Source organism: Oreochromis aureus, linkage group 4 (genome assembly GCF_013358895.1).
Source record: "Oreochromis aureus strain Israel breed Guangdong linkage group 4, ZZ_aureus, whole genome shotgun sequence".
NCBI lineage: Eukaryota > Metazoa > Chordata > Actinopteri > Cichliformes > Cichlidae > Oreochromis > Oreochromis aureus.
Genome location: NC_052945.1, coordinates 13,019,742 through 13,046,342, shown reverse-complemented (window position 1 = coordinate 13,046,342; position 26,601 = coordinate 13,019,742). Strand labels below are relative to the sequence as shown.

The following is a 26,601-nucleotide window of genomic DNA, read 5'->3' as shown; positions in this document are numbered from 1 at the left end:
GAATGCAGAAAGTGCCATCATACTTTGATCCACCATGGAATACCACCTGGTCAGCATAGTGGCTTCATATTTCAACATGACAATGACCCAAATGCACTGCTAACACAGTAAAAGCATACCTGGACAGAAAAATACACAATGGGGCGCTGTCAGTCCTGGACTGGCCTTCTCAGAGCTAGCAACGTGGGATCATTTGAACAGAGAACAGAACAAGAAGCCCACCATTATTCAAAGAAGAGCTATGAATGTCCTTCAGGGAGCCTGGAGAACTATTCCTGGCTTACTTACAAGAGTTTGGGCTTTGTTGACAAATAAAGGTGGTTATACCAAATAGTATGGACAGTTTTCAATAAATTGCTTCATCTCTTTACCACTTTCCCACCAAAATATTAGGTAAAACGTGAAGGGAAGCTCAAGACTCCTCCACAATACTGTAAATCTAAATGGAAATGTACCATTGACAATCATTTGTATAGTCTTCAGATGACTTGTGTAGTGTTTGATGGCTGCACAGCTTGTTTGTAATTTGTGTTTTTTTTGTTTTTGTTTTTTGTTAACTGGATAAAATATATGTATTGCCTATTTATGCAATGCTTATTTCTTACTTAAGATTTAGGCATCGAGGGGGCGTCTCAGTTTGGTCTGTGGCTTTGATTTGATTTTGCGAAGCTAGGCGAAGGACTGGATCACGTGTTAAGAATTATTTCCGTAACAGGATGTTTACTCCAATCAATGGCTGAACGATAATACTACTACTAATAATAGTTGTTGCCACTTTGTGTTAATCTTAAACAATAAACAAAAAGCTACCTTTCCCAGTAACTCGACCACACTTAATACCGAGTGCGGGCGCTCGTTCCCGTTCAGGACTGCATATTCCACCTTAAAAACGCCTCTCGAGTAAAACTTTTCGCTCTAACTCCTTCGTTCCACCTTAAGCGCAAACGCAAACGCAGGAGGCGTACAGCGAGGTTTCCGCTTCTCAGTAGGGCTCGGACCGCGGCTCACGAAAATCACCGTGTGTAACGCACAAGGTTGACGCACTGAGGTACGAAAAAAAAACGGGGAAAAAAGAGAGCAAAGCAAGCGAGCAGAAAAGATGTCTGAATCCAAGTACCGCGAGTGGATTCTGGACACTATCGACTCGCTGCGGTCTCGAAAAGCCCGGCCGGACTTGGAGAGGATTTGCCGAATGGTCCGGAGACGACACGGGTCCGAGCCCGACCGAACCTGCGCAGAACTGGAAAAACTGATCCAAGAACAGACCGTGCTGAAAGTTAACTACAAGGGCTCCATTTCGTACCGAAACGCCGCCAAGGTTCAGCGGAGAAGCAGAAAAAAAGAAGATGTGTCGTTAACAGCGGCTGCGAGAAGGATCGCCGTGGAAGAAGCTAGTCACTCCGACTTGAGCAACGGGGACAGCGCTTTCGGTCCCGCTGACCAGGACGAGGAGGATTTGGAGGTATGTGGAGGCTGATGCGAGGAGGCACGTTTTCATTGTCGTGTCACCTCACAGAAAATTAACAGGTGGGGGGATTGAACGACCACTGTTTAGTGTGTAAAAAAACGTGTTTTGGATTGTGTGAGTGTGTTGGGGGTGGAGGGGGACGGTGAAGGGGAGTGATTTGCAAGTGCACCCGAAACTGCCGCAGACGGGGAGCGGCGGTTGGACCTCGCTCGAGCGCTGCCGAGGTGGAGAAGGGGAGGGGGAGAGGGAAAAAAACTGAAGGTGCGCGTGTAGGGAGCGTGTGGCACATTTTTTTTCTTTTTTTTTTTTTCACACAGCGCGACAGTTTAAAAGCGCTTTAAAACGGACGGCGTGAAAGCGCAAACACGGGACGGGGAAAAGTTGAACCGTCCTGTTCGTTCGCAACAACCCGAGCCTCCATTATCGGCAGCAGAAAGCGCTTTTCAAGCCCCAAACTCGATGTTGAGGGAGGGGGAGGGGGGTGCTGTTAAGGTTCCGCAATGACAGTTGAGGTAGCCCGGAAGTTTAGAAAAGTGCACTTTCATAATAATGGCATGAAAACGGTGCCCAGGGATGGGAATTTTATTTCGAAACGCAAGTCTGGATGTTTGTCTCTTCATTCTCTGTCAATGTGGGAGTGGGTGAAGGAGGAGGAGGGGGGGGTGGAAAAAAAGTCTCAAACACTGCGAATGTAGGAACCTGACGGGGGGACTGTGGGTCATTGTTGCATTTTTGGTTGTTTTCTGCCAGGAAACCAAATGGGGCCCGCTGTTGTAAACAGTGTCGCTACAGCCGTGTCCTCAATCATATTTTTGACCGCCCATGGCGAGATTTCCACCGTTAGCCTCGGTCTACACTTCAAAATATGCCCATCGCAATGTGCAGTGTGCTAAAACAGACACAAAATCGACTGCAAGCGGTGACAAACTAGTTACATTGTGAGTGCAACCACTTCATTTACGCAAACTGCGTTTTTTCTTCGAGCGATGGACGATTGCCGACGCAGTGCTTGAAGTCGAACCCCTAGATCCATTATCGGACACACTGCCAAGCCCGGTCACGTCCAACGTCGTGGTGTTGGCTGTTTTTTGTTGTTGTTGTTGGTTTTTAATTTTAGTGCTCGTCACGTCCCGTACAGTGGCGACATCTCGTCTCTGTGTCTGCCAGCTGTGCGCCGACAGTATTTTAGGAGGAAAATCGTCACCACAAAGCTCTGAAATATGCAAGAGCCGGCAGAAAGCTGAAGTAACATAAAGCGACCGCAAACTGTTCGTCCGGCGCTAGATGGCGGATGCGCCCGTCCGATTTGGGTTAAGCCGAGATCAAATTGTTCTGTGAAAGGCGTGTGTGTTGCTACAAGACCGACTACGCGTGAATGCTTTGAACAGACCCATCTGGGGGGTGGTATCCAGCTTTTGCCAGCACACGAGGGGGTCAAATGTAGACAGTGGCGTGTCCGATAACGGACTCATTCGTGTGACTCTTTCTGTCCAGTCGCTTTTGCTGTAAATCGTTGACCCGACGCAAAGTCAAAGTAGACTGGTAATCGCGTCGTCTGCTGCTCTTTCTGATCGGAGGGCTGCCCGTCGAGTTAAAGCTCGGCTTTATCTCCGACCGGTCCGCCGTGCAGCGAGCGGCTCGGCCCTGGGAAGCTCTCTGGTTTTATTTCATTTTATTATTTCCCTTATTTACAAAAAGAAAACAGACACAAAAGCGAGGTCTTTACCGCGTCTCCCAACTCCATGCGCACTTTGGAGGAAATTTGAGGAAAAACAACAAGAGCAACAACAAAAAACGCCTCCCATCGGCCCCTTTTGTGCTCTCGCGTGTTAAAATTATCAATCAAGTAGGCCTCTTAAAAAAAAAAAAAAAAAAAAAAAAAAAAACCACTGGGACGCACAGAGCACGTCGGCGGCTCTGAGTGTTTGTGAGCCGAGATGTAAATCATGTTGGGCTGAGATCCCCCGGGGCGTGATGTTTTTGTGACCGTGCCTCGGTGAAAGTTGTGAGAAATGCAGTGCGACGGCTGAATGCCGTTCAAGCGGCTCTTTCCTCAGGAGCGGGGCGGGCTTTGGTGCGCTCCTCTGCTCGACTGCTGGGTCTCGGACACGCAGTCGCACACGGCGTGATTTTTCACTCGGGGCGCCGTCGACGAACCGCTCCAGCGAAAGGAATGTTTGCGTTCGTGAGAACTCTTAGCTGCTAGGGGGAAAAAAAGAAAAGAAGATTGTGTTTGAATGTTTTAATGCAGCGGGGTACATGTTTGTGACGGGAGGGCTCGCACTCTGCGGAGTGAACGCTGTACCGCGGAAAGGGACGGAGGCATTCAAAGGCAATAATTTACCACCACGGCGGTCAAATTGCGACATCAGTACGATCAGTAGGAGCTTGCTTTCATGTGATACCCTCGGCCTACAATCGGTGCCTCTCAGTGTTCCCAACAATACCTTCCAACCTTGTGGGGCTCAGCAGCTTTTTTTTTTTTTTGTTGTAGTTTTTTTTTAAGTTGCTGCTAATAACAACTTAATGTCTCTACCTGCTTTTTGTCCCCTCTCCTCCAAATGAAGATTCAGAAACATCTAGAAAGCTTCTGTACAAATGTGAAACATGTCCCCCCTCTGCTCCCATGTTCCAGGCTGACACCTCTATAGCTATGGACACAGACAGCAATGCAGACGAGGAGGGGGGCGATGAGAGCCGGGATGGGCAGGAAAGACCCTCACCCAGTCACACACATGAAGATGCCACTGTGCACTGTGCCCCCGTGCGAGCCGTCTCTGCCCCCTGCTCTCCCTCTGGCGCTCGGCCCAGCTGCAGCCCTGCCTCCGCTCTGGACTGTGCCTCTTTCCAGAAGGCTGGTGAGAGGCCCAACTCCTTGCCCCCCTCCAGCCCCAGGGCCCTTGCACACAATGACTGGGCTTATGATTCTGCCGTCTGCCCAGCAGAGCGCCAGCACCCAGGAATGCAGAGAGACAAAGGTATTCACGGTGCTACACACAGAGCAACGTGTGCACAAAGCACTCTAATATCAGTTTATGTGCAAGCTTACGCTCAGCTTTGCGCTGGATATGAAAGAAGTCGATGGGAGCTTTTAAACACCTGCGTGATTATTTGTGGGATGTTGACAGTAACAACTGTAATGTAAGCCAGACACGGAGATGCAGGGGAAAATAATATATTCTCATAGCTTAGTGATGATCCAGTCTGAAGCGCATTCATCCATTTGGCTGTCATAAATTTCTCCTATTAGACTAAGTAGAATTTGGCAGGTCAGATGTGGACGATAATCAGCGTATAATTGGTGTTAATTGGCCCACTCTGTGTTAGCAGTGGCCATGAAGCCAGCAGCCCAGTCTGTAGCTGCTGCCCCCTGCGCTGTAAACAACGTAAAGAAAGATGATGGAAGCAAGGTGGAGGACCGAAGCATCTCGTCTGACCAGTTGGTGCCAGACTCAGCAGCACGGCTGGTAAGGGCCTGTTTTTTCCTTTTGTGACTAACAACATCTGTATCTGTCCTCTGCTTCTTTGATCTCTCTGCTTCCTACCTGACATTGTCATGTTGAATTTACTTTGTTCTCTCTTGTTTGACCAGCAGGATGAGACCAGGAATGCTTCTGATGGGAGATCACAAACACTACCATTGCTATCTGACAACTGTGAGTTACATAGTTTTCTCTTGTTTGTTTGTGTTTTTATAGCAGGCTTGCAGCTTCCGTCTCGTTTGCAAAGCTTGACTACCGAATCGTTCTCTCACTTTGGAACACGGTTTCTAATAGAAAGGGAACTTAAGGAGGTTAGCTGTCAACAGCTTGAGTATAAAGGCTCCATTCTGGTTGTTATTTGGCTTTTTCTACCAGTACTTGCCTTCAGTGTTGCTTAAGATCTTTTGACTGCTTCACAAGCTTGTGCTGCTACCTTCTGTTCAGGTAGTACCCACTCTAGCTAGAGGTCATTGCAACACTTTGTCAGGACTGACTTGTAGAGATGGAATTTTTAGACTGTCCACAGATGCATGATATGAAGAAAAATGACTACATTACCACCACATAATCAATTAATGATTCAGAAATATCTTGTGGGCTCTTATTTTCATCTTTACATTTGATTACATTTATTCCATCCAACACAGAAATCTTCTTTTAAAGTCTTTCAGCTTTTATCACTTTAACTTGAGACTTAGCCAGCAAAAAACAAAGATGTTAAATGATAAATACATGTTCTTCACCACCACTGTTAAGTCATCTTATATGCCACTAGGCCCATGGCGATCATTAGGTGACCCTGACATGTTGGTACATTCCTAGTAAATCTGTGTTTGCAGGAAACGGTGAACTTTCAGATTTGCTAAGGATCTGAGTCCGTTTTTAGGGTTAAAGTTTCTGTCCAGAAGAGACGGAGGCTTCCATTTTTGGTAGATGCTAGTGCAGGTCTTTAGTGTGTAAAAAAATGAATGCAGTTTGTTGTGTTTATAAGGAGAAACCTAAAGGTAAAAAACCTGAAATTGACCATGGTAGTTCTTACTGCTAAATACCCAATAAGCTGCATTGCAAGCCAGCTGTTAACTGATGCCTACAGTAATACAAAATCTGACACATAGATAAACACTGTATATGTGTGGGGTGTCATCTAAATCTGAATTTAACCAATCCTGAACTGGTCTCAGCCAGGTTCCAACATCCCGATCTTTATCTAAAAGTGATCATTGCAGATCCGTACTTTATTTTCTTCTCTGTTTTATTACTTCAGGGATCTGTCAGTGACTTTACTCATGCCTGAATATCAAAGCGAAACATGCATTTTTCTTTCCTAAGTGAGACATTGCCACTGTGCATTGTAAATGTGCAAAGCTGTCATGGAGTTTGCCTAGGAGGAGCGGTACCCATCTAAAACGTGGCTGCGTCCCCGTCATGCATCATGTGTATGACAGCAGGACTGCCAGCATCCTGTGAAAGTGGTCCGGTGTAATCAGGGGCTGTATCAACACTCATTCACCGAGCCCTCACCTTACTGAGGTGTGAAGCAGCTCTAATAGAAAAACATACCATAACTGCAGACAACCCAGTACGACTACAAGAAGCAGGGGAAAAGCATCTTTTTCTGCTGCTGCCGGTTCAACACCGCACTGCTGGATATCAACGGAATGAGTTTGCACATTTAAACCCGGAGCTGCTTTTTTTTTTTTTCCTCGAAGAAAATAAGTTAGAGCTCTGTTTGTCATTTTAAGACTTTTCTTTTTTTTCCTGTTTGTTACTCATATGAGCTCAGCTTCAGTTCACTTTTTATGAATGAGCTGCCCTGGGGTCGATGCAGATATCATCTGCGTTTGAGGAATTTTTACATTTTTATAATGTGATTTCTGTTTGTCAACAGGCACATTTAAGAAGGCAGACACATCATCCTTCACAGCAACTGATGACAATCTTCTGAATGGTGGTAAAGTGGATGACGTGTGAGTATCCTGTTGTCCCCATATATTTATATATATATATATATATATATATATATATATATATATATATATATATGTGTATATATATATATATATATATATGTGTATATATATATATGTATATATGTATATATGTGTATATATATATATATATATATATATATATATATATATATATATATATATATATATATATATATATATATATATATATATATATATATATATATATATATGTAGATAGAGATAGAGATATATATATATATATATATATATATATATATATATATATATATATATATATATATATATATATATATATATATATATATGTAGATATATGTAGATATATGTATATATATATATATGTAGATATATAGATATATCTGCATCCAGTGCAAGAATCCCCTAACACCACAGAAACCCACAAAAGCTTAACACTAGTAATAATACTATAATAAAACTTTCATACAAAGAATGAAAAGGTACAAAATACAGCAACTGGCAGGATCTGAGCATTTAGCCATAATTACCTGTCAGCCATTTAATCTGCCAGCCTCAGCTCAGCATGCAGATAGTCCTTGACAGTGTTTGGCCCACACTTTTTGGCAGATTGTCCAGATTATCAGTTCACCTTTGCTGAGGGACAGCACTTTAAATAATTATAGTAAACTACACTGTGGGTCATTTAAAAGCTTGAACATGAAACAAAATAAGACATTACCTGCACACAGATGCCATATTGAGAAATTTTAAACACTGTAATCCACCAGGTCTGTGAAGAAGGAGAAGATGAGCCAGAACCTGTTGCAGTGGACTGTTGCAGATGTGGCCAGTTATTTCTCAGCTGCAGGATTTCCAGAGCAGGCTGTCGCTTTTCGAACACAGGTTAGTGCAGCGGTACAGAGCTGCTACAGAGAGCATTACTCATACATCAAAGTCAACATACTTCATGTATTTCTTTAAATTTATTATTTTTTTAGAGGCTCTGTATGTACACTATGAGTCTGTTGCACTGTTCAAAACTGAAGAATGGTGCTGTTGGGTTAAATATTTAAAGCATATCTTTAGAAACCTAAGAGTAATCCTAATTACATTCTTTTCCCTCTTTTGCAGGAAATTGATGGGAAGTCTCTTCTTTTGATGCAGCGTAGTGACGTATTGACCGGGCTGTCTATCCGACTCGGCCCTGCCCTCAAAATCTACGAGCGCCATGTAAAAGTGCTGCAGAGGACCCATTTCCTGGAATGCGAAGACGTTTGAAGTGGCGATTGACATGGCAGACTGTGCTGCATTGACTCAAACTTGCATTTAGCGCCCCCTCTCACTACTGCCCACTTTCATATACAGTATGTGTAGAGGGTGTGTGGTGGAGGGTTTCGGTGGAATTGACTTTCACTGTGAGAATGACCAGAAACTGAAACACAGTCGTCCTACCTCTCATTACGGTCTTTAGTTTTCAGATGGTTTTCATTTCACTCATTGCAACCCCGTTATGGAGGGAAGAGACCGCTGCATTCTGAGTGTTTTAAAGCGGTGCAGCAGCAACCTTTCTGCAAGAGTAAAACACTGGGAAAGTGAAAAGTTTAAGCCTTCCAACCAAGTGGACCACCTACACAGACATGGCTGTGGACACAGTGCTGTCGCAGCTTTGGATGTCCCCTCTGTGTCTGTTATTACACATTCTGTTTACCCAGAAACTGTTAATCACAGAAAACAAAGCACAGCAATTGTGCAGTTTGCTTCTTTTTTTTCTTTTTTTCTCTTTAATATTTTTTTTTCATGTGATGAGTGCTGGAGAAGTCAGACTATCCAAGTATCTGCATTGTTAGGGCTGCCCTTTATACCTTGTTTTTCTTTTAAGCCTTGGTAATCAGCAGTGAATAGTTAACGATTTTATAACTAAAGCATCATCTGACAGGTGCTGTGCAGAGAGAATGAACAGCAAGACAACAATGGAAGCTAGAGCTCCATTGCAAACCAGTACTTTTCATAGGTGTTTTTTAACTTCCTAAGTAGGTATGAAGGTGACTAATTAGCAGCAGTGAGGTGAACTAAAGCATTACAATCACTGCTGAGAGTCAGATGCTGTGCGCTCAAGCTCAGATCTTATGGGTTTGTTTTTTTCCACATTGAGAAAGAAAAAAGTTCCACCTACACGATGAACAAATATCCGAGTATTTGGGTGCAGCCCTAATCTGCAGAGTCTGATTCCTAACCTATTATTGCCACCAGTAGCTGCTGTTTTGGATTATTTCTTCAGTACCTTTTATAACACTGAGGCCCTTTTCAGACATGGGATATGTGACATTGCTGTCAAAGCGACGGCACTGTCATTCAAACGTACGCCACTTTCCTGTTAATATTCCTCTCGATTTCATTCAGACACACCCGCAGCAGTGACGGAGATATAACCAACACTTGAGCTGATATGGTACAACCTGAGGGGTTTTGTTTTGTTTTTTTTTTCTCCTTGTATTGTCTTAATTAAAAATGACTGTGGTCCAACAATACAGTTGCACTTTGGGGAACAATTGCAAATAGATGTGACCAGAATACGTGCAACCTAAATGAACTTGCTTTTACACATACACAAAATAAACCTGCAAGAAATGTTGTTGTAATACTGAATATATTGTGAGACATTCAACGGAGCTGCTCAGCATCTGTTTACAAACAGATGTCTCGATGAAATGCAATATTTTATCTTCTCTTATTCCTTTATAATTTTGTCTCGTCTCTCTTTGTGTTTTGATCTAAGCCAGCCACTTGAATTATAACATTCCACATAATGTAGTCTGCATCTCGAGTGTATTTCCCTCCACGTTTTATCTGTAACACAACAGACACTTTTGCGGAGTTGCAAATAAAACTCGTGTCTCCGCTCAGTTGTTTTGGGAGAGTTTATTACCCTTAAATCAACAGTACACCAAAAAGCAGTTGTTTCATTGGTTCGGTGACTGAAAGTAATGTAAACAAACCTTACGCTACAGGTAGAAATCCCTGCAAAAATATCAAATTTTTTTGTCCCTTACAATTTTCAGTAACAAATTCACTCATCTGATCTTCAAATTCAGTCAGTTTAGCTTTGTGTGAAAAGCGCCTTCAGGGGAAACACGATTCATAACAGTGAATAAACTTCATAAGAGAACAGTGTTAGTGTAAAGGTCAGTAAGTATTGCATGAGCTGCGTGACACCACCAAGTTTTCAGCTCCAGGCTGCATAGTAGAGAATACTTCTGATAAAATTTCACTGATTGGGCTGATAAAAGCTGCTATTTTTTTTTTTACTTTTGAATGTTGTGCAACACATAAAAAGAATAATAAATAAAAAGGACATCTTTTATCGTCGAAATCGCATACAACATTAAAATAAGACTTTATTGCATTTTACTAGCTTCCTTTGCCTGTGACAGTCCCTCAGTTACCAGTCCAGCACTGTAAATGCCGCTCCTTATTAACCTCAGTGCACAGTCCCTGACATCCAGCCGGATGGATGGGCCCTTAAAAAGGACCGCTACCAGTGAGGAGTTGGATGGGTGTAGCAGCTGTTGTTGCCTGTGCTTAGAGCTACAGGATGAAGGGCAGTATGGAGGAGCGCAGGGTGGGGTAATCCCTAAACTCCTTTAAGTAGCTGCGGTGTTTGCCTTTAGCCCAAACTGTCATCTGGATGAAGGCCACAAGAGTGAAGAAAGCCACGGGCACACACTGGGTCATCACTGTGAAGCCGATCCAGGAGCCAACCTGTGAGCAATAAGTTTACAAACAAACACATAGAGTGCATGGAGACTGATGGTACAGTTACAAAACATAACCACCAGATGGCAATGCATCTTTCCTTGCCAGGGTAAAATGCAGCACTGTACAATGAAATGTTAACCTTTAGCGTTCTAGTAGAGTAACATTAAAAAATACTAATAACACCAAAATGAGCATAGACCCAGAAAATTCCCCTTAAATAAATATATAAATACTGGATGTTATAGATTCATCTACCTAAAGAAAAAGGCTGAACTTCACCAAAATATGGAGTTTGATTTGGGCTTACCTCATATGTGTAGTTCGGACAAGAGACGAGCCAAAAGATCCAGGTGAAAGGGTTTTTTGTTGGATAAGGAATCTTCTTGGTTTTGGAGCCTGAAACGAAGGGTAAACTGAAACTGCACTGTGCATTTAAAAAGAAATCAGTAAGAAAAGGAGACTGAAAATCACATGTATTGCTGCAAAACGCTCACCTGGTATTTTGAGGTTACGAAGCGCCACGTGGATGGAAAAATTCCCTATTTGACAGAACTGTGGGGATAAAGATATTCAGAAATGAGCCTGCAACAGGATGGTGGGTTTAATATGTGGAAGGTGACTCTCAGAGAGCTGAAGCTTACCAGGAAAATGTAAAGACCTGCATTCACCTGCTGCTGCCCGTAATCTGTTGACGTGTCACAGAAAAATGGATTAAGATAGAAGTTGGCGTTGACTGATGAGCTAAAGTGAGAATGAAAGTGGTCAGCACTTACAGGGTGTGGTGTAGAGAGGGTGGTTAATGTAGTATGCCATCCAAGCTGCAGTAGACCAGTAATAGCCACAGTTCTGGCATAGAAAGCAGGACTATAATAAGTCAAAGTGTCTAGATATGGCTCCACATAGATTTCTGAGAATAGTAACCACAAACAAAGTAATAACTACAACACACAAAGCTTTAAATGTGCAGCACGGCTACCTTAAATATGTTCTTGAGAGGCATGGTCCCATGGGATATACGATGGACAAACAGTGTCTCCAGAATCCTCTTGATGTAGTGGAAGGAGTGACATATGCAGGCCAAACTGCAACAAGACACACAAGCACAAAGACACACTTACATATTTAGCTGTGATTAATACATTGCCCCGCTGCAGTCCATTACACTTGGCGCTGACTCAGTGTCAACATAGCAATATGCTTCCCAACTGTTTGTCATGCTGACGGGGGAGGCGGGGGGTCTGTGCAAAGCCCGGGATTGTGTGAAACACTGCACCAACATCACAACAGATCTCTGAAAACATGGGAAAGCCGACACTCACTGTACGACCCAGTGCTTGCTGCTGGTGAAGTCATACTTTGGAGAGTAGATGAAGGGAAGGCGGAAGTAGAACATTAAGTAGATGATCAGCGGGCCAGCACACTCTGCCAGGAACACCTGAAGTGAGTGAGGAGACACGTGGTTTAAGTCAAGGGTTCTCAAAGCTTTTGTGACTGAGGTTTAGGGATTTGTGTGGAAAGCTGCACATATTTAAAAATGCACACATTAAAGGAGAAATGTTAGTTGTTAAGAGGTAGGCAGTATTTATCATGGCATTTCTTCATTTGGCTGGAATTGAAGGGTTCCAGCTGGATGTTAGAAATGCTACTATACTCACTGGCCACTTCTTTAGGTACACCTGTTTGCCTGCTCTCAACAAATATCTAACCAGCCAGTTACAGTTATATAGCCTATGAAGGAATATTAGGTTCTCATGTCAGATGGATCAGATGGAAAAGCGCACAAGAGCGGATTTGTACAAAATGAAATAGCAGGTATTGGACAGATACAAAGTTATCAATGGTTACACCCTCGTCCATTAAGTGGATGTATGTTGTGTCACAAGACGGCAGATCAATTTGTTTCACTAACTCATCTAAACAAGGCATTTTTTAGGGGGTATAGCGAACATGGCAGTTTGTCTTGAAACAAAAACGATCATCTCAACATTTCGACTTTTTTTTCAAAAATAATCGTTAATATTTTTTTTCATTAAGTGGCCTTAATAAATACTCCATCGTACATAGAATAAGCTCAATCCACTTTTGCATGTAGACATGCCCCAGACAGTCTGCTGAAGTTCAAAGTGAGCATCAGAATGGGGGAAAAAAGAGATTTAAGCTACTTTGAATGTGACATTGTTTTTAGTGCCAGAGGGCTGGTCTGAGTATTTCAGAAACTGGTGCCAAAACAACCATATCTAGGATTTATACAGAATGGCCCAAAAAAGAGAAAACATCCAGTGAGTGGCAGTTCTCTGGGTTAAAAATCCTTGATGATGTCAAAGATGAGATGAAAATGGCCAGTCTGCTTCCTGCTAATAGGAAGGCAACAACAACTCAACCACCTCTCAAACTGTGTTCTTAAACATAGCTTGAACAAGTTCACTACACTCAGAACCCATCACTTTTCTTCATGGATGTGCAGCTGACAAATCTGCACCAACCGTGCGGCTCTGTTTCAACAAAATGAACCAAATTCTCTGAGGAATGTTTCCAGCACATTGTTGAATCTCTGTCATTAAGATTAAGGCAGTTCTGAAGATCGAATAAAGTGTATCTAATAAAGTGACATTAGTATATTTATCATAATATGATATCATAACAACATATGACCTGTTGATGAATGAAAAGTTAAAAACAAATCAGGGGTTGCACAAGTTAATACCAGGGCTACACTTTGAGAACTCCAGCTTAAATGCTTTTTATTTGAAGCTCAGTACCATAAATTACAGTAGCTTTCAAAGTACAGACATTAAAATATACTAATTATTGATTGAAATCTATTTAGAATGATACTTTGTCGGTATGAACCCTATGCCACAGGGAGAACATGCAACTGACACCTGACATCCTCACCAGCTCACTAACAGCTGACACCAGCGTGGCTCTGGTTTCTACAGTCTCACTTGTTAAAGCCACCATGGATCAAAAAGGTCTGTCTACCTCACCTAAGCATTAGCAACAAATCAGTTACAGTAATACTCCTCCTCATATTCAGTATGTACGCATAGACCAGATGAGATACTGGGACAGCTTGTAACACCCGCTTTATGATCAAGTGACACAGCTGACAGTGAAACAGATCCCTGAATCAGCACCTTAAGCGGAGGCCTGGCTCAGCATGCCTGACTGGTAGCTACTTCTGATCTCTGCTCGTCCACCCACACTGGCATCAGACTAAAGGCATTTTTCTCAGATTGTCTCAGGGTTGGAGGGGGAATGTAAAGACTGGGTGGGCATGGGTGAGTAAAGAGCAGCAATGAAACGGGAGTGAGTGGTCAGGAGGGATAAACGCCTCAGGGGGAAATGAGGCCATGAGATTAAATGTCCTAGGACAGAGGACATGCAGTGCAGGAGGTGGGGGAGGTGGTGCAGGAGGGACGCCACAGCAAATCACCTCTACCTGTCACTGTAGGCTGATATTTATATTCAAGAGTTATTGAGTGGGTGAAAGGGTGTCTTTGTATATTTAAAGTGCAAGAATGTTAAAAGATCACGTCGAGGGGTTTGCATGTTTTAGCATAAGTGAAAAGCAGTTTTTGTAAATCAGCTCTCTTTAAGTGATAGTCAGCAGATTAAAAACAATCCAGCTGTGGCTGAGTCATATCCAAAAACCAATTGTGCAAACATGAGAATTAAATCATTTCTTGTGATAAAAATATGCATCTTTAGAGTATATTTAAATCCCAGAGCACAGGTATTACAGAGCAATATTTTCATGACTTGACACGCAACACTAAATCCAAATGTTGTGTGTCTGTGTACAGGTGGACTTACAGTTCCCCACGTGAGCTGGGGTCCCAGGTCACTGAAGTAAAAGCTGGCTGTGGTTCCCACAGGAAGTGTCTGGAGAATGTCCTCATCCTTGAGACACTTTGCCTCTGAGACAAAAACAGTCGACATCACGACCTGTTCTGTAATCTAGATAAATGCTTTTTTAAAAAATAAATAAATAAAAAAAAGGTGGCAGACTTACTTGGATCTAAGCGCAGGGACTGTCGGGCCGGATACCACTTAGGATCTGTCAAAATTTACTTTACTATTAGTATTCTGAAGAGATTCTTTGTGGTCAAAGTGTCTCACTGCTGTAGCTGCTTTTGTGTTTGTACTGAACATCGCTACCAGATTTAATGTAATTGGGGTTCAGCAAGAGTCATTTTGGATGTCGTGTAGGATGAACTTACATGATTTGTGAAACAAAGCTTTAATATCCAAAACAGTGGCAGTTGGCTCCACCTAAAATCAAAATATAAAAATAAAATATGTTAAAGATTGTGTTATTACCAGCAGCACAAAAAACAAAGCTGAAATCATTCCTGCTGTCTTGACCGATTTTGTTTTGATTCCTTGTGAAACTCGTCAGGTTCGTCGACTCTGTTATGAGCCCTCCTTCTATGGACATAGCTTGTAACATTTACACTAGCTGCTAATCTGCGATGCGGGCATGTGCTGTAACTGAAACAGAAAATTCCTGTCAGATGAGGAGGGAATTCTCACCTCCTAACTGCAACCCTAGCTCAATAGAAACATAACTGATAATGGCTGCACTTGACCGGGCAAACTGTGAAACAGATGATTATCTTTAAAGAGCATCCATGTGTTCAAAGTAACCATTCTGCAGTTCTGCATTTTCTTGGCTTTGCTGCAGAGCAATATCAGGTTTTGCCGCTTGCAGCACAGACTTAACATGTCTAAAATATGGAACTTTCAAAGGAGTGAGAACAAGGTGATAAATCAATCGACTCTATGGCATGCTAATGTTTTGGGGCCTTTCTTTTAAATGGGACTTCAGTTATGTGGCTGCAATCAAAATGATCTGCTGGCTGTTAACATTTTTTAAAAATCATTAAGCTAAATATAAAAGGTGAGTGTAATTAAATAAAGACCCTTTTGACATTCTCTCACTCACCTTGTCCAGCAGCAGTAGCTTCTCCTTTGTCTTTAAATCCACAATCTCCACCTCAAAGTAAACAATCCTTTTGGCCTTTTTGGGGGCTTTTGGTTTTGGCCTCGGTGCGGCTTTCTTCTCAGGCTCTACTATATCTGCCTTCTTTGCCTCTAATGCGAGTACATCCATGACACTGTTTGATCCCAAACCTCAATAGCGTGGGGAAATAATCTGTGATATGTCCAGTGACGCTGGTTGTGCTCCACTGGTATGTGTAACAGCTACCAGCTCGTCTCCAGAGAAGCTGTTAGTCCAGTTCAAGAGTCTCTTGTGTCTCTCAGACTCAGTGAATATCCTTCCAGTTTCTGAGTTTCTTCCACAGAGGAGTGACCATAAACACTTGAGGCAATGGCACCGAGGAAAAGTCAGAGGAGAGCTAGTCTAAAACCATGACGTAGACCTGCTCTTCACCTGAACAGAATCCTGTTCAAGATCCACAGCCCCCACTTCACGCAGCAAAATGCACTGAAGACGAAACTGGAGAGGCCCAAGACATAATCCATAGCGCGCCATTTGCGAGGCTAAATATAAGTCGCCTGATTTGCTCTGCTCCAGCTTGGTAACCTTGGGAAGCCGCATACAGTACAGCCCTAGCCGGTGACAGATGCCAACATTTTCTCATTAGACCTATAAGACACATCTGCTCCCCGCTCTGCTCCTCGCTTGGTCACACAGTGAGGGGTCCCACTGAAAACCTGATCAGTCAGATGAAAGATCTCCACATGCCCACACATCCCTCTATCCCCCAAACCACCTGTGAGGCTTGTTTTCTCTTTCTGAAAAACCACAACAAAGGCAAACCTGTTTATTCAGGGCCTGCGTCAGTTCACAGTTTGTGTGCCGAACACATTCTGAAACACTTCAAGGGGGTTTGTTTTGAGAGGCGGGTGATAAAAATGCTGATTGGGAGAACATCAGAGATGCCTTTCATTGCACTGGGTCAGCTCATCATTGCAAATAGCCAGCTGCATATCTATAGTCTATGTTCTATTTATAACAAGTAAGAGCAGCACAGGGCAGAAGCAGGCAGCAGTAGTACGCGTGCATTCCCAGATCACTTCTGAGTCTTGGATCAGACACATTCCAGCATAAACCGTAATCCGTTTCATGCTAATAAACTTATTTATGTGTTGATCTGGGCCTGCTTTCAAGATGGTTACACTGATCTTGTGACGTCGTTGTGATCCTTCACAGTGATTTGTGGAGCAGCTACATTCTGTTTAGGTTATCTAAAGGCTCTTCTCATTACCCTCATTCCCTGCACAATGAGAAATGAAAAGATGCAATGTAAAAGGGCTTTGAGCTGATATTTTTTATATACTATCATTTTTCACAATGATTATAAATGCTGTTTTTTCATGCAATGAGAATAAAGGGGCTTTTTATAATAATTCATTCATTGTCTTTGTTTCCACTGCTGTGAAAACAGTCCATTGCACTCTTGTGAAACATGTTACCCCTAGGCTTTTTGTTTTTGTGGAAACTCTGTCAGAGAGTCTTTGATTTAACTCTGTGCATATCTTTATGGCTGTATCCTGATTAATGAGAAGTTGCTGGTGACCACGTGAGAAACCTCCAGCGCTTGTACACCTCCTGAGTCAGGCAGTGAGCAGCAGGAAAATCAATGCTGACCCCTTCAGTCCTGTATGCATTTTAGCATGTGTCCTCTGGTAAGTAGCACATAGCACTGCATAATCAGTGAAACTACTTAATAAACTGAACTCAAAGAGTTTCTTTCTATGCACCATCAAACATGAATAGTTGATGTAGCCACATTGGATCCTGTCAAATTATCTTGAAAAAGCAAGCCACCTCTTTACACTTAGGGAATGTCAGCGTTAGCTGAAGCTGTAGAGTCTGAGCATCCATCAAGATGAGCATGTAAAATATATTTGGAGACAGTTATGGTCAAGCTTTTACATAGATTCTTTGCATGAACTCCTCATAAGCATGAATGTCGTAGTAATTTGGGGCTTTAAATAATTTTTTTGAACTGTTCTTTTTAATGACTTTAAGAAAACAAAAGCTGGGTGCACAAGATTGAATTTTTGGGGATTTCCTCTAATCTGCACACGGTCAAAAGTATATATACAGATATATATACAAACACCCCCATAATATTTGGTTACACGTCAAGTTGCGCCGAGATCATATGCTTTTGGTGCCCATCAACAAGCTTATTTCTTTATATGCCAGAAGTTCTTAGGTTTAAAAAGTTTAAAAGTCTCACCTTTATTCTTCCAAACATACCTCATTGTCATTGTCTCCAAATATCTTAATTTTTTGTTTTGTTTGATAAAATTCTTCCCCAGATGATATTTGGCTTGTCCATGAGGGCAGCTGCGAATTTTAGTCGACTTTGGAGCAGGGCTTCTTTCTCAGTCTGCACACTCTCTGTCCATGTTGATGTAAAACTCACTGCACTGTGGACAGTGATGCTGGCTTGAGTGTTGGTGGTTCCTGGTCTATTCTTTAACAGTCTAATCGATTTTCCTTTTAATCCTGAGAAAATCCAAAAGAAATTTAAACTTGTGCAATTCTTGTTTTTTGTTTTGTTTTGTTTTTTCTTTTAAGTCATTAAAGCTATGCTGTACAATCATTACCATGACATTTACTCCCGTGATGAATGTATTCAAACGTTTGACCACAACTATTACCTTTCAACTTACATGCAGTGTATATTGCTGAAATGCAATAACAATAATGTTCTGTGGATATTCACTTTAAAATCTATTGCACTTTATATTTGATTTAATTTTTATTCCTAAGCGCCTGTGCCATGGCCTATATGTTAACTATATGCATGTGTTTAGATTTTAAGGGTACAATTCACAAGCCAGATTCAATATTCCATGTTCCAGAAAATCCGACCTTTGCATCATGTTTTGAAAGTGCAGGAAATGTGTATAGACAGCTGTTGTAGAAATATTGCTTGAACACATCTAAGATAATAATAATAATAACAATAAATGAATTTATCATTAATATAAATTGTTACATAACGCGAATCCAGAAAGCAGGAAATGGAGAGTTTGATGCTTAAAATGTGGTCAGTGTGTGTCTGGTCTTCGTAATTTATTATTTTTATTTTTTCCCCATGATATTTTTTCTTCTCCCTGCGTTATTGTTCAGAGAGGAACTGGAAACAAGTACATCTTGTAAAAAAATTACTCGATAGTATCAGAAATTCTCACGCTGCTAAGTTGTCTGCGCATGCGTACTTGAATGTCACTTATATTAAAATAATAATGCAAAGAGGGTTAAAAAACGCGGATATTTTACACGAGTCATCCAAGCAGTGATAAATTCCACGACAAGCGCCCTGTTCCGAGTACAAGTTTCCTAAACATTTAATTAAAAACGTCCGGCGCGGCTCAAGCGAAACCGGAAGTTGTAGGAGTGAATTTTCTCGACTCGGCAGAGATGACCCACATCAGCAGCATCAGCTTCTTCCAGAAGTTTCCTCGCAAGGTTTCGAGTGCGGCATACTGACACACTTATGCAAACGCGGGCGGGCTAGGTGACATTTTCGTCCTCGTCTGTGGGTCAGATCTTAAAGTTGCTGTCGGGGGCTGTGACACTTTCTGGAGGAGCACCCCGACGGCGATCTGAACTACTGCCCGCTGCGGGAACAGTTGCGGCGTCGGCGTGAGACGGCGGATCCCGGTAACCTGTGCTTCGTTTTACACGAGGCATGCTGGGTGTTTTGTCGAGGTTGAACCGAAGCTTCGACAAAAGCTACTGAAAGAAGTGCCGACCGGCCGGTGTGATGGGTAAAGATTATTACAAAGTGCTGGGAATAGCCAGGGGAGCATCTGAAGATGAGATAAAAAAGGCGTACAGAAAACAGGCTCTGCGCTATCACCCCGACAAGAACAAGTCTCCTGGAGCTGAAGACAAATTCAAGGAGATCGCCGAAGCCTATGACGTCCTCAGTGATGCCAAGAAAAAGGACATTTACGATCGTTTTGGAGAAGAAGGTAACCGAACTCCTTTCCCCGGGTTGCACAAAGTTTTGCAGCCTTTGCATTTACCTAATTTAATCGTCTGCAAATAATGCAAAGCAAAACGTGCATTTTCGGATTCTGCTGGAATCTAATCGATGTACACATGCATCCTCCTCGGTGCAGTTTCTGGGGTCTTTCTGCAGCAGTAATCTGACAATAGTTGTGTGTACAATAGGTGTAGCTGGAGAACCTGCTGGAAACAGCAAGTTCTTGCCCGTCCTGTCAGTGTGCCTCTCTCTTGTTATTATTGTGGCTTTGAAAAATGGCACAGATTTGTGCCTTCAGGATTTGGCGTCCTTGTCCACACCCTCATGGACAGGGAGGGACAGAGAGATGTCAGGAAGCAGAAAAATATTTTAGCTTCTAAGCATTTACTTCTTGCAAGTAGTAAATATTTTGTGTCTTTTTGTTTGTTTGTTTGCAATCTTTAGACATTGATTAAAATCATAGGGGTAAATATAGGGTGAATGTAGGTAGGTCAGTATGTTATAAGTGTTAAAGCGGTAATGCCGAGGTCTTATTCAACAGATGAGCACCAATAAGCTGATCAAAAAGATCAATAATCAGGTGGATATCAGCTGATATCGTCTGATAACGACGATTGTCATTAGCAGGGATCAGTGTTTGTCTGTTGTGTTAAGACAACTATATGTTGACTTAGTGCCCCATGATGGTGCAGTGAAAACTCTTTTTTGAAGTCAGTTTTTAAATAAAGAATGCTTAGTTTCCCAGTCATCAAAGGGTAGATAAATAACAGTAAAAACTAAACAAATATGCTATTTTAAACATTGATATGATAATGATATTTCCCCTGTTCTTTTTTAAATACTTGGCAATGTCGTCTTCTTCAACAGGATTAAAGGGTTCAGCTGACACTGGAGGCAGAGGACATGGCGGTCAAAGCTGCAACTACAGCTTCCACGGGGACCCTCACGCAATCTTCGCTGAGTTCTTCGGTGGCCGCAGCCCATTCGATCACTTCTTCTTCCAGGACGGGGAGGACGACGTGGACATCAACGACCCTTTCGCAACGTTTGGCATACCAGGAATGGGCGGCATGGGTGGGTTTCACCGGCCCTTCAAACCCCACCCGGCAGGAGTTCACCGAGCGCACGAGAAAAAGAAGGACCCGCCTGTGGTGCACGAGCTGAAGGTGAGCTTGGAGGAGGTGTTCTCGGGGTGCACGAAAAAGATGAAGATTTCTCGCAAGAGGCTCAATCCGGACGGCTGCACCATGCGCAGCGAAGATAAGATTTTAACAGTCGACATCAAGCGCGGCTGGAAGGAGGGGACGAAAATCACCTTTCCCAGGGAGGGGGATGAGACTCCCACCAACATTCCTGCAGATGTGGTGTTTGTGGTCAAAGACAAACCTCACCCGTTGTTCAGAAGAGAGGGCTCGGATATTGTTTATCCTGCAAAAATATCTCTTAGAGAGGTAAGATAATCATTCCAACGTTAATCATGCTTGTTTATCTTTTTGAAGATGCTTATAATCAAAACTCGGCCAAGCACTTGGATGTCTGCTTATCAGTCCTTTTGTTTCCAGGCATTGTGTGGCTGCACGGTCAAAGCTCCCACACTGGACGGCCGGACCATCACAGTTACCTCCAGAGACATTGTCAAACCCGGAACGAAAAAGCGAATAAGCGGCGAGGGGCTGCCGTTGTCCAAGTTCCCAGAAAAGAGAGGTGACATGATCCTGGACTTCACTGTTAAATTCCCTGACAAACTGGCCCAAAGCACACGTGATACACTCGAGCAGATTCTTCCGCTGTGACGTCTTATGACTCCAAATCCCCCAAAAAGTTAGCATATCCAGCGGCACTGTCCTGTGTACTACCTGGACTTTTGAGAGCAGGTTTGGGTTCAGTGGGGTGTAATTTTACTGCCTGAACAACAAATCCGCATTCTTAACCCAGAATCCAGCTTATTTATTTATTTTTTGGCTTTGAGTGAAGGAGACAAAGGCAGAAAGACAAACAGGTGTTCTTTAAATGTTCAGTGAATTGCAGCACTTGGAAACTTATTTTAGTAACGGAGGATTTGATAACAGCAGATCTTTGTGCGAGTGCTTTAGGTAACACACAGCCAGCTGCTTAACAATACCTCCCTGATGCAGGTGCACTGATGCATGCATGAATGTGGCTAAAACTACATTACTCATAGGACATGATTTTGGTTTCCATTAAGTAAAATTGAGGCTTAGATATTGTGTGGGTCTTGAAAGGTGAAACCTTTTGAGACATCTGTAGCAGTACTGGTCTTACTAGAGTTTTCTTTTTCATTGATAAATAAAATCCTGTGTTTTACTTGTCGTTTACACTAAGCTATAATATAAAGCTTCGTGAAAAATACACCTGAAGTGTTCTCAAGGCTGAAAACAGTAGAGCCCTACCAGGACTGATGCTCAGTACGACTCTTATGGAGTGTGTATATATATATATATATGTTAGTATATAATGAGATGATATTGTTTATAATTATAAAACTGTCAGCCACAACTTTAAATCCACTAAAAGGTGAAGTGAGACTTAGCATTCATGTGGATGTTATTACATGTAACACTCACTTAAAGCCCCTATCATGCAGGCCTAGAGGCCAGTTAGTGACCCGCCAACAACCAAAGGTCGCTAGGGAAAAATGTGCATTCCCAGTCTGGTTAGCGAGTGGTTGCTGGGTGAAGTTGGTTGCAAAGAGATATCACCTGCAGATTGCCACGATCACCCAAAGGGCCAGAGGTGATGCTGACTTGTCTGCAAACACTTGCCAGCTGCTTGTTGAGCAAAATGGAAATGGAGTAAAAGTTGCACCTATTGAAACATAATCGTTTTGTGGTAAAACACAGGTTTTGCTTTGGAGGTGAATGTACTCCATTTTTGGTTTGCGTTGCAAGTTTCACTACTGCTCCATGGTTAGGTAGCGAATGCTTGCAGACAAGTTAGTTTTTTGTGTACAAGCAATGGGCGAAAGCAGAAATCTGAGCGTTGACAAGGAGGGTTTTGTGCAGCACCTTAATTGTAGGTTATTTCACCTAGCGACAGTCTGCACAAGCAGTTGGGGATGACTGGGACTCAGCGGCCAGTCCCTCGGTCATTACCATTGCTGAAGCCCAAGCTCAACCACTCGTGGCCAGCCTTCTTCCCAAGGTGTCACGTCGGCCTCGAAACCCTTCAGGTTTCAGTTGATCTTTGGAACGTGGCAGACGCCTCGCTACGTAGAGGGTAACTGACAGGTCAAAGGGGAGGTACCTGTGCACCTGATTGGTGTATGTACATACACAATGCTAGGGGTATATTTAAAGAGAAAATGATGGTGTCATTGTTTATTAATTTCCAGCAGGGCATTTAATAAAATTAGTTACCAACCTACCATGAAGACTTGACAGGTCTCCACACTACACTGTGCTCATCTGTAATGCTGCTCTGTTTCATGTGCTGCAGGTTATTGTAAAAATGGAGTGAGACTATAAATGATCCCTGTTTAGTATCAGAAAGCATTATATCCAGATGCTAATATATCTGGAGATAGGCCAATTAACTTATGCTACTACTAATAATAAGATGCACCTTGATGGACCTCCGGTATTTTCCAGATTTAATGCAGGACAACAAAGGCATAGGGAGTTTTCTTTTCTGCAGTTGTAAAGATGGCACATGTTTGCTCTTGTTTAACCAGAAGTACACACAAATTATTGCTCATGTAAAATATTTGTTGGAGAAAAAAATGTGCCAAACATTTGTCCCTGTCTTACTGTAATATATGTGTGTGAGTATGTGTCTAAAAATTTGCTGGGGGCATGTGTGTATCCTGTCACATGACTGAAAATGATCAAAACCTGACTGCATTCATACCCTGTTAAAATGCACAGAGAAATTGATATTTTATACAGAAGTCATGTATTTGTGATGGTTTAATTCATCCTTTTTGTTGTTCTAATGCTGTCTGTCTGATTGCAGATTGAATCAAAAGCCAGTGTGTTTATAATTTCTTTTATCCAACCTGTAAAAATGATATGAAATGTGCTGCCGTCATAATTTGCATCAAGATGTGAAAAAGAAGTTTAACCTCCAGCGTTAAAGGCCTGCAACCTCTGACCACTCTGTCTTATATCATGAGTCTATTGTGCCGGACAGCTTTCACTCTAGCGTGTACAGAATCAGATGTTGTGTAGTTTCACAGCTGGGTGACGATCCTGAAGACACAGTTGAAATCTTTGACTGTGATGATGATGGAAGCTGGTGAACCACTCGGGTCATTATCCACATGCAAAGTCATTTTAGTATCAATGTGACTGTCAGAGAAAAATAAGTAAACCTCATGATAGTCAGAAACTGCCGCTTCGTCCTGCTTCTGCTTAAGTTTTTAACTTACACGCACACATGGTGTAACGTAATGTAGAGATGTGTAATCTCTCTAATTTCTCTTTATTTTATTTTTTTTACAGAATGAATGTTTTCTTTTTTTCTTTTTAAAGGAAAACAGATGCGTTCTTTTTTTGTTTACCTCGTTTATGTTTTGAAATTTCTCAGGTTGGGATTCAGAAGCCTTTGATTTTTAACAACAAAAGTTTTATGAATTGATAATAGGAAATATGGAAATTTCTACTTGCCCTTTCCTATGCTGTGATGATTAGCATTTCCACAATAAAGAAACTGGCAAACCAAACTGGCCAATACTGCATCACTTACTGTCCAGTGTTTTAATTATATAGCTGAATTGTAACAACAGTTTGCCCTAAAATCTTTTCTCAGATTTCACTGTATCCAGCACTTTATCTAGTGAGCCTCATACATTTTGGTTCAGAGGGGCTTAATTTGGGGCTTAATTTATTTCAAGGTAAAGACATAATAATATTACAGAAAAATGCCCAACAATCACATTTCCCATTCCAACCCCCTTAAAGAACCATGTAGTGACAGTAGAAAGGAAAAACTTGCTTTTAACAGGAAGAAACCTCTGGCAGACACAGGATCTGGGAGGGGCAACAATCTGCTGAAGCCAGCTGTGGTGTGAGGGGAAAGAGAAAAGAAAAGGGGCATTCACAGAGACGTGGAGAAAACAAGCTATCTCAGAGAAAAGATAAAATCACATGGTGGCAAAAAAATGCTCATTGCATCATGGGAAGTTCCTCGGCAGCCTGAGCTTATGGCAGCATATCTAAGAGTTGGTTATGATGGGGTCTAGTTATTCAAGACTTGCGTGTGCAAGAAAAAATATTTTAGTTTAAATTCTAGAACTAACAAAGTTTCAGTAAAGAGAAGCCAATACGGGAGAAAGACGGTCTGTGTTCTAGTCCCTGTCGATACTCCCACTTCAGTGTTTTGGATAAACTGGCTTTCCAGAGATCTTTCAGAGCAACCTGACAATAAGGATTTACAATGGTCCAATCTAAGCATAACACATGCATGAACTAGTTTGTCAGCATCACTCCAAAACAGGAGAGGGAAGAATGCAGTTAAAAGACATACTTCAAAAATGACTACCAGGTTCCTCAAAGTGTTGCTGGAGGCTAACATAACGTCATCCAGAGTACATAGCTGGGTAGACACCATGTTTCTGAGGTTTTGTCAACATTAAGAAGTAGAAAATTGGAAGTCAGGAATGCCTATAGTATAACGAACCAATTTGTGTAGTCTGGTTTCATAAATAAATACAGCAAGGTACTATTTGCATAGCAATGCAAATGCATGCAGTGTTTTCTAAAGATGTTACCTAGGGAAAACATGTATGAGGTAAAACGTATTGGTCACAGCACAGTGCCCTGTGGAACTCCATGCAAAGAAGACTCCTGTTTACATGAACAAAGTGTGGTAATCGGTATTGAATGCTGCACTGAGGTCTAGCAGGACAAATACAGAGACAGATACACTGTCAGAAACTACAAGATCATTAGTAACCCACACTTACTTTTGTGCTATGATGAACTCTTCAAATGGACTGTTTTACATTTTTTAAAAGGTCTTGATGCATGCTCAATCATCCAGGTAAGTAAATCCCAAAAGGTTGATTCTATTCATCTGGACGTAGCGTTTTCAGTGGAAGAACAGAATTAACTTTTGGGGATTTTTACTAGGTTTTTGTATTAGTCTTATTTGAACTATTCAAAGAAACCATGTAATTATTCCCATTGTATTAAAGTGTCCCTATCTCTTTTTTATTTACTGTGTAAAAATGAACAGAATTCTAGATTAGATATCTTCTATTCAGATAAAAATAACATTTTCGTGGTTAAAACTGTGTAGTGTTGGCTTTATTTTGAAGACCACAAGCGGAAACACTCTTGCACGTCTGTTTGGCTTGATAGTCGGAAATATCATATGTATGAATAAAAAAATAAATAAACTGTGTCACTTTCAAGGACACCGATAAGCAGCCAGGTAATGCATTCAAGCTGTTAAAGAAAATGTTAATACAGGGCTTGTTTTGTTCGCCTGTAAAGAATCGAGGAACTAGACGTACAAACGTCAGCGTCAGAAACACTAAATACTTCCGGCAAGAACCTTCAAAATTAAAGTTTTATAATCGACAGCTGTCGTAATAGATTTTGGCCTCCAGGGGGAGGTGTATGCTCACAGCTATCAGCGCTCTTAAGAGAAATAGCAACGATATCAAACGTTTAAGTAGACAACGGCGTCCTAACGTTTCGTAAAAACTAAAGAAACCCTTCATAATATTCATACATTCACAGTACACATTTATATATAATTTAATGATAGTAATGATGTAACTTCGACTCAAAGATCCTGTAAAAATGTCAAAATAGCAGACCTCTAATAGACATATCCATGTGATCTTTACTACATTTTAACCAAACATTGCTTTACACTCATGTCGTTCTTATTCTTCTTGATTAAACTTTAAAATTTGACTTTGAAGCAGTCGCTCTGGGGAAAGCTGGTGTTTACGAGAAACCTTGAATGCGTCATTGTTCCACCCCTGTTGGGCT

At 41.9% G+C, this 26,601-nt stretch overlaps 3 protein-coding genes across 5 annotated transcripts; 2 read left to right on the top strand and 1 right to left on the bottom strand.

The window, feature by feature from the left end:
• Positions 1–663: 663 nt before the first annotated feature.
• samd1a (sterile alpha motif domain containing 1a) lies at positions 664–9,801 on the top strand. Of its 3 annotated transcripts, none has more exons than XM_031736542.2 (7): positions 664–1,462; positions 4,104–4,446; positions 4,799–4,935; positions 5,061–5,124; positions 6,839–6,917; positions 7,691–7,805; positions 8,034–9,801. In XM_031736542.2, exons 1-7 carry the CDS (start codon positions 1,100–1,102, stop codon positions 8,178–8,180), a joined length of 1,248 nt encoding a protein of 415 aa, XP_031592402.1. In that variant the 5' UTR covers positions 664–1,099; the 3' UTR covers positions 8,181–9,801. The 3 variants fall into 3 exon arrangements, with proteins under 3 accessions (XP_031592402.1, XP_031592401.1, XP_031592399.1); XM_031736541.2 differs by having other exon boundaries at positions 4,796–4,935; positions 5,064–5,124; XM_031736539.2 differs by having other exon boundaries at positions 4,796–4,935.
• tecra (trans-2,3-enoyl-CoA reductase a) lies at positions 9,377–16,318 on the bottom strand. Its single transcript, XM_031736549.2, has 11 exons — positions 15,607–16,318; positions 14,882–14,933; positions 14,674–14,718; positions 14,475–14,578; positions 11,978–12,093; positions 11,635–11,740; positions 11,432–11,504; positions 11,300–11,343; positions 11,153–11,210; positions 10,966–11,054; positions 9,377–10,661 (listed from the first exon to the last, which is right to left on the bottom strand). Exons 1-11 carry the CDS (start codon positions 15,772–15,774, stop codon positions 10,488–10,490), a joined length of 1,029 nt encoding a protein of 342 aa, XP_031592409.1. The 5' UTR covers positions 15,775–16,318; the 3' UTR covers positions 9,377–10,487.
• A 2,685-nt stretch (positions 16,319–19,003) lies between these two features.
• Positions 19,004–24,323, top strand: dnajb1a (DnaJ heat shock protein family (Hsp40) member B1a). Its single transcript, XM_031736525.2, has 3 exons — positions 19,004–19,625; positions 20,507–21,090; positions 21,202–24,323. Exons 1-3 carry the CDS (start codon positions 19,415–19,417, stop codon positions 21,430–21,432), a joined length of 1,026 nt encoding a protein of 341 aa, XP_031592385.1. The 5' UTR covers positions 19,004–19,414; the 3' UTR covers positions 21,433–24,323.
• Positions 24,324–26,601: the final 2,278 nt, after the last annotated feature.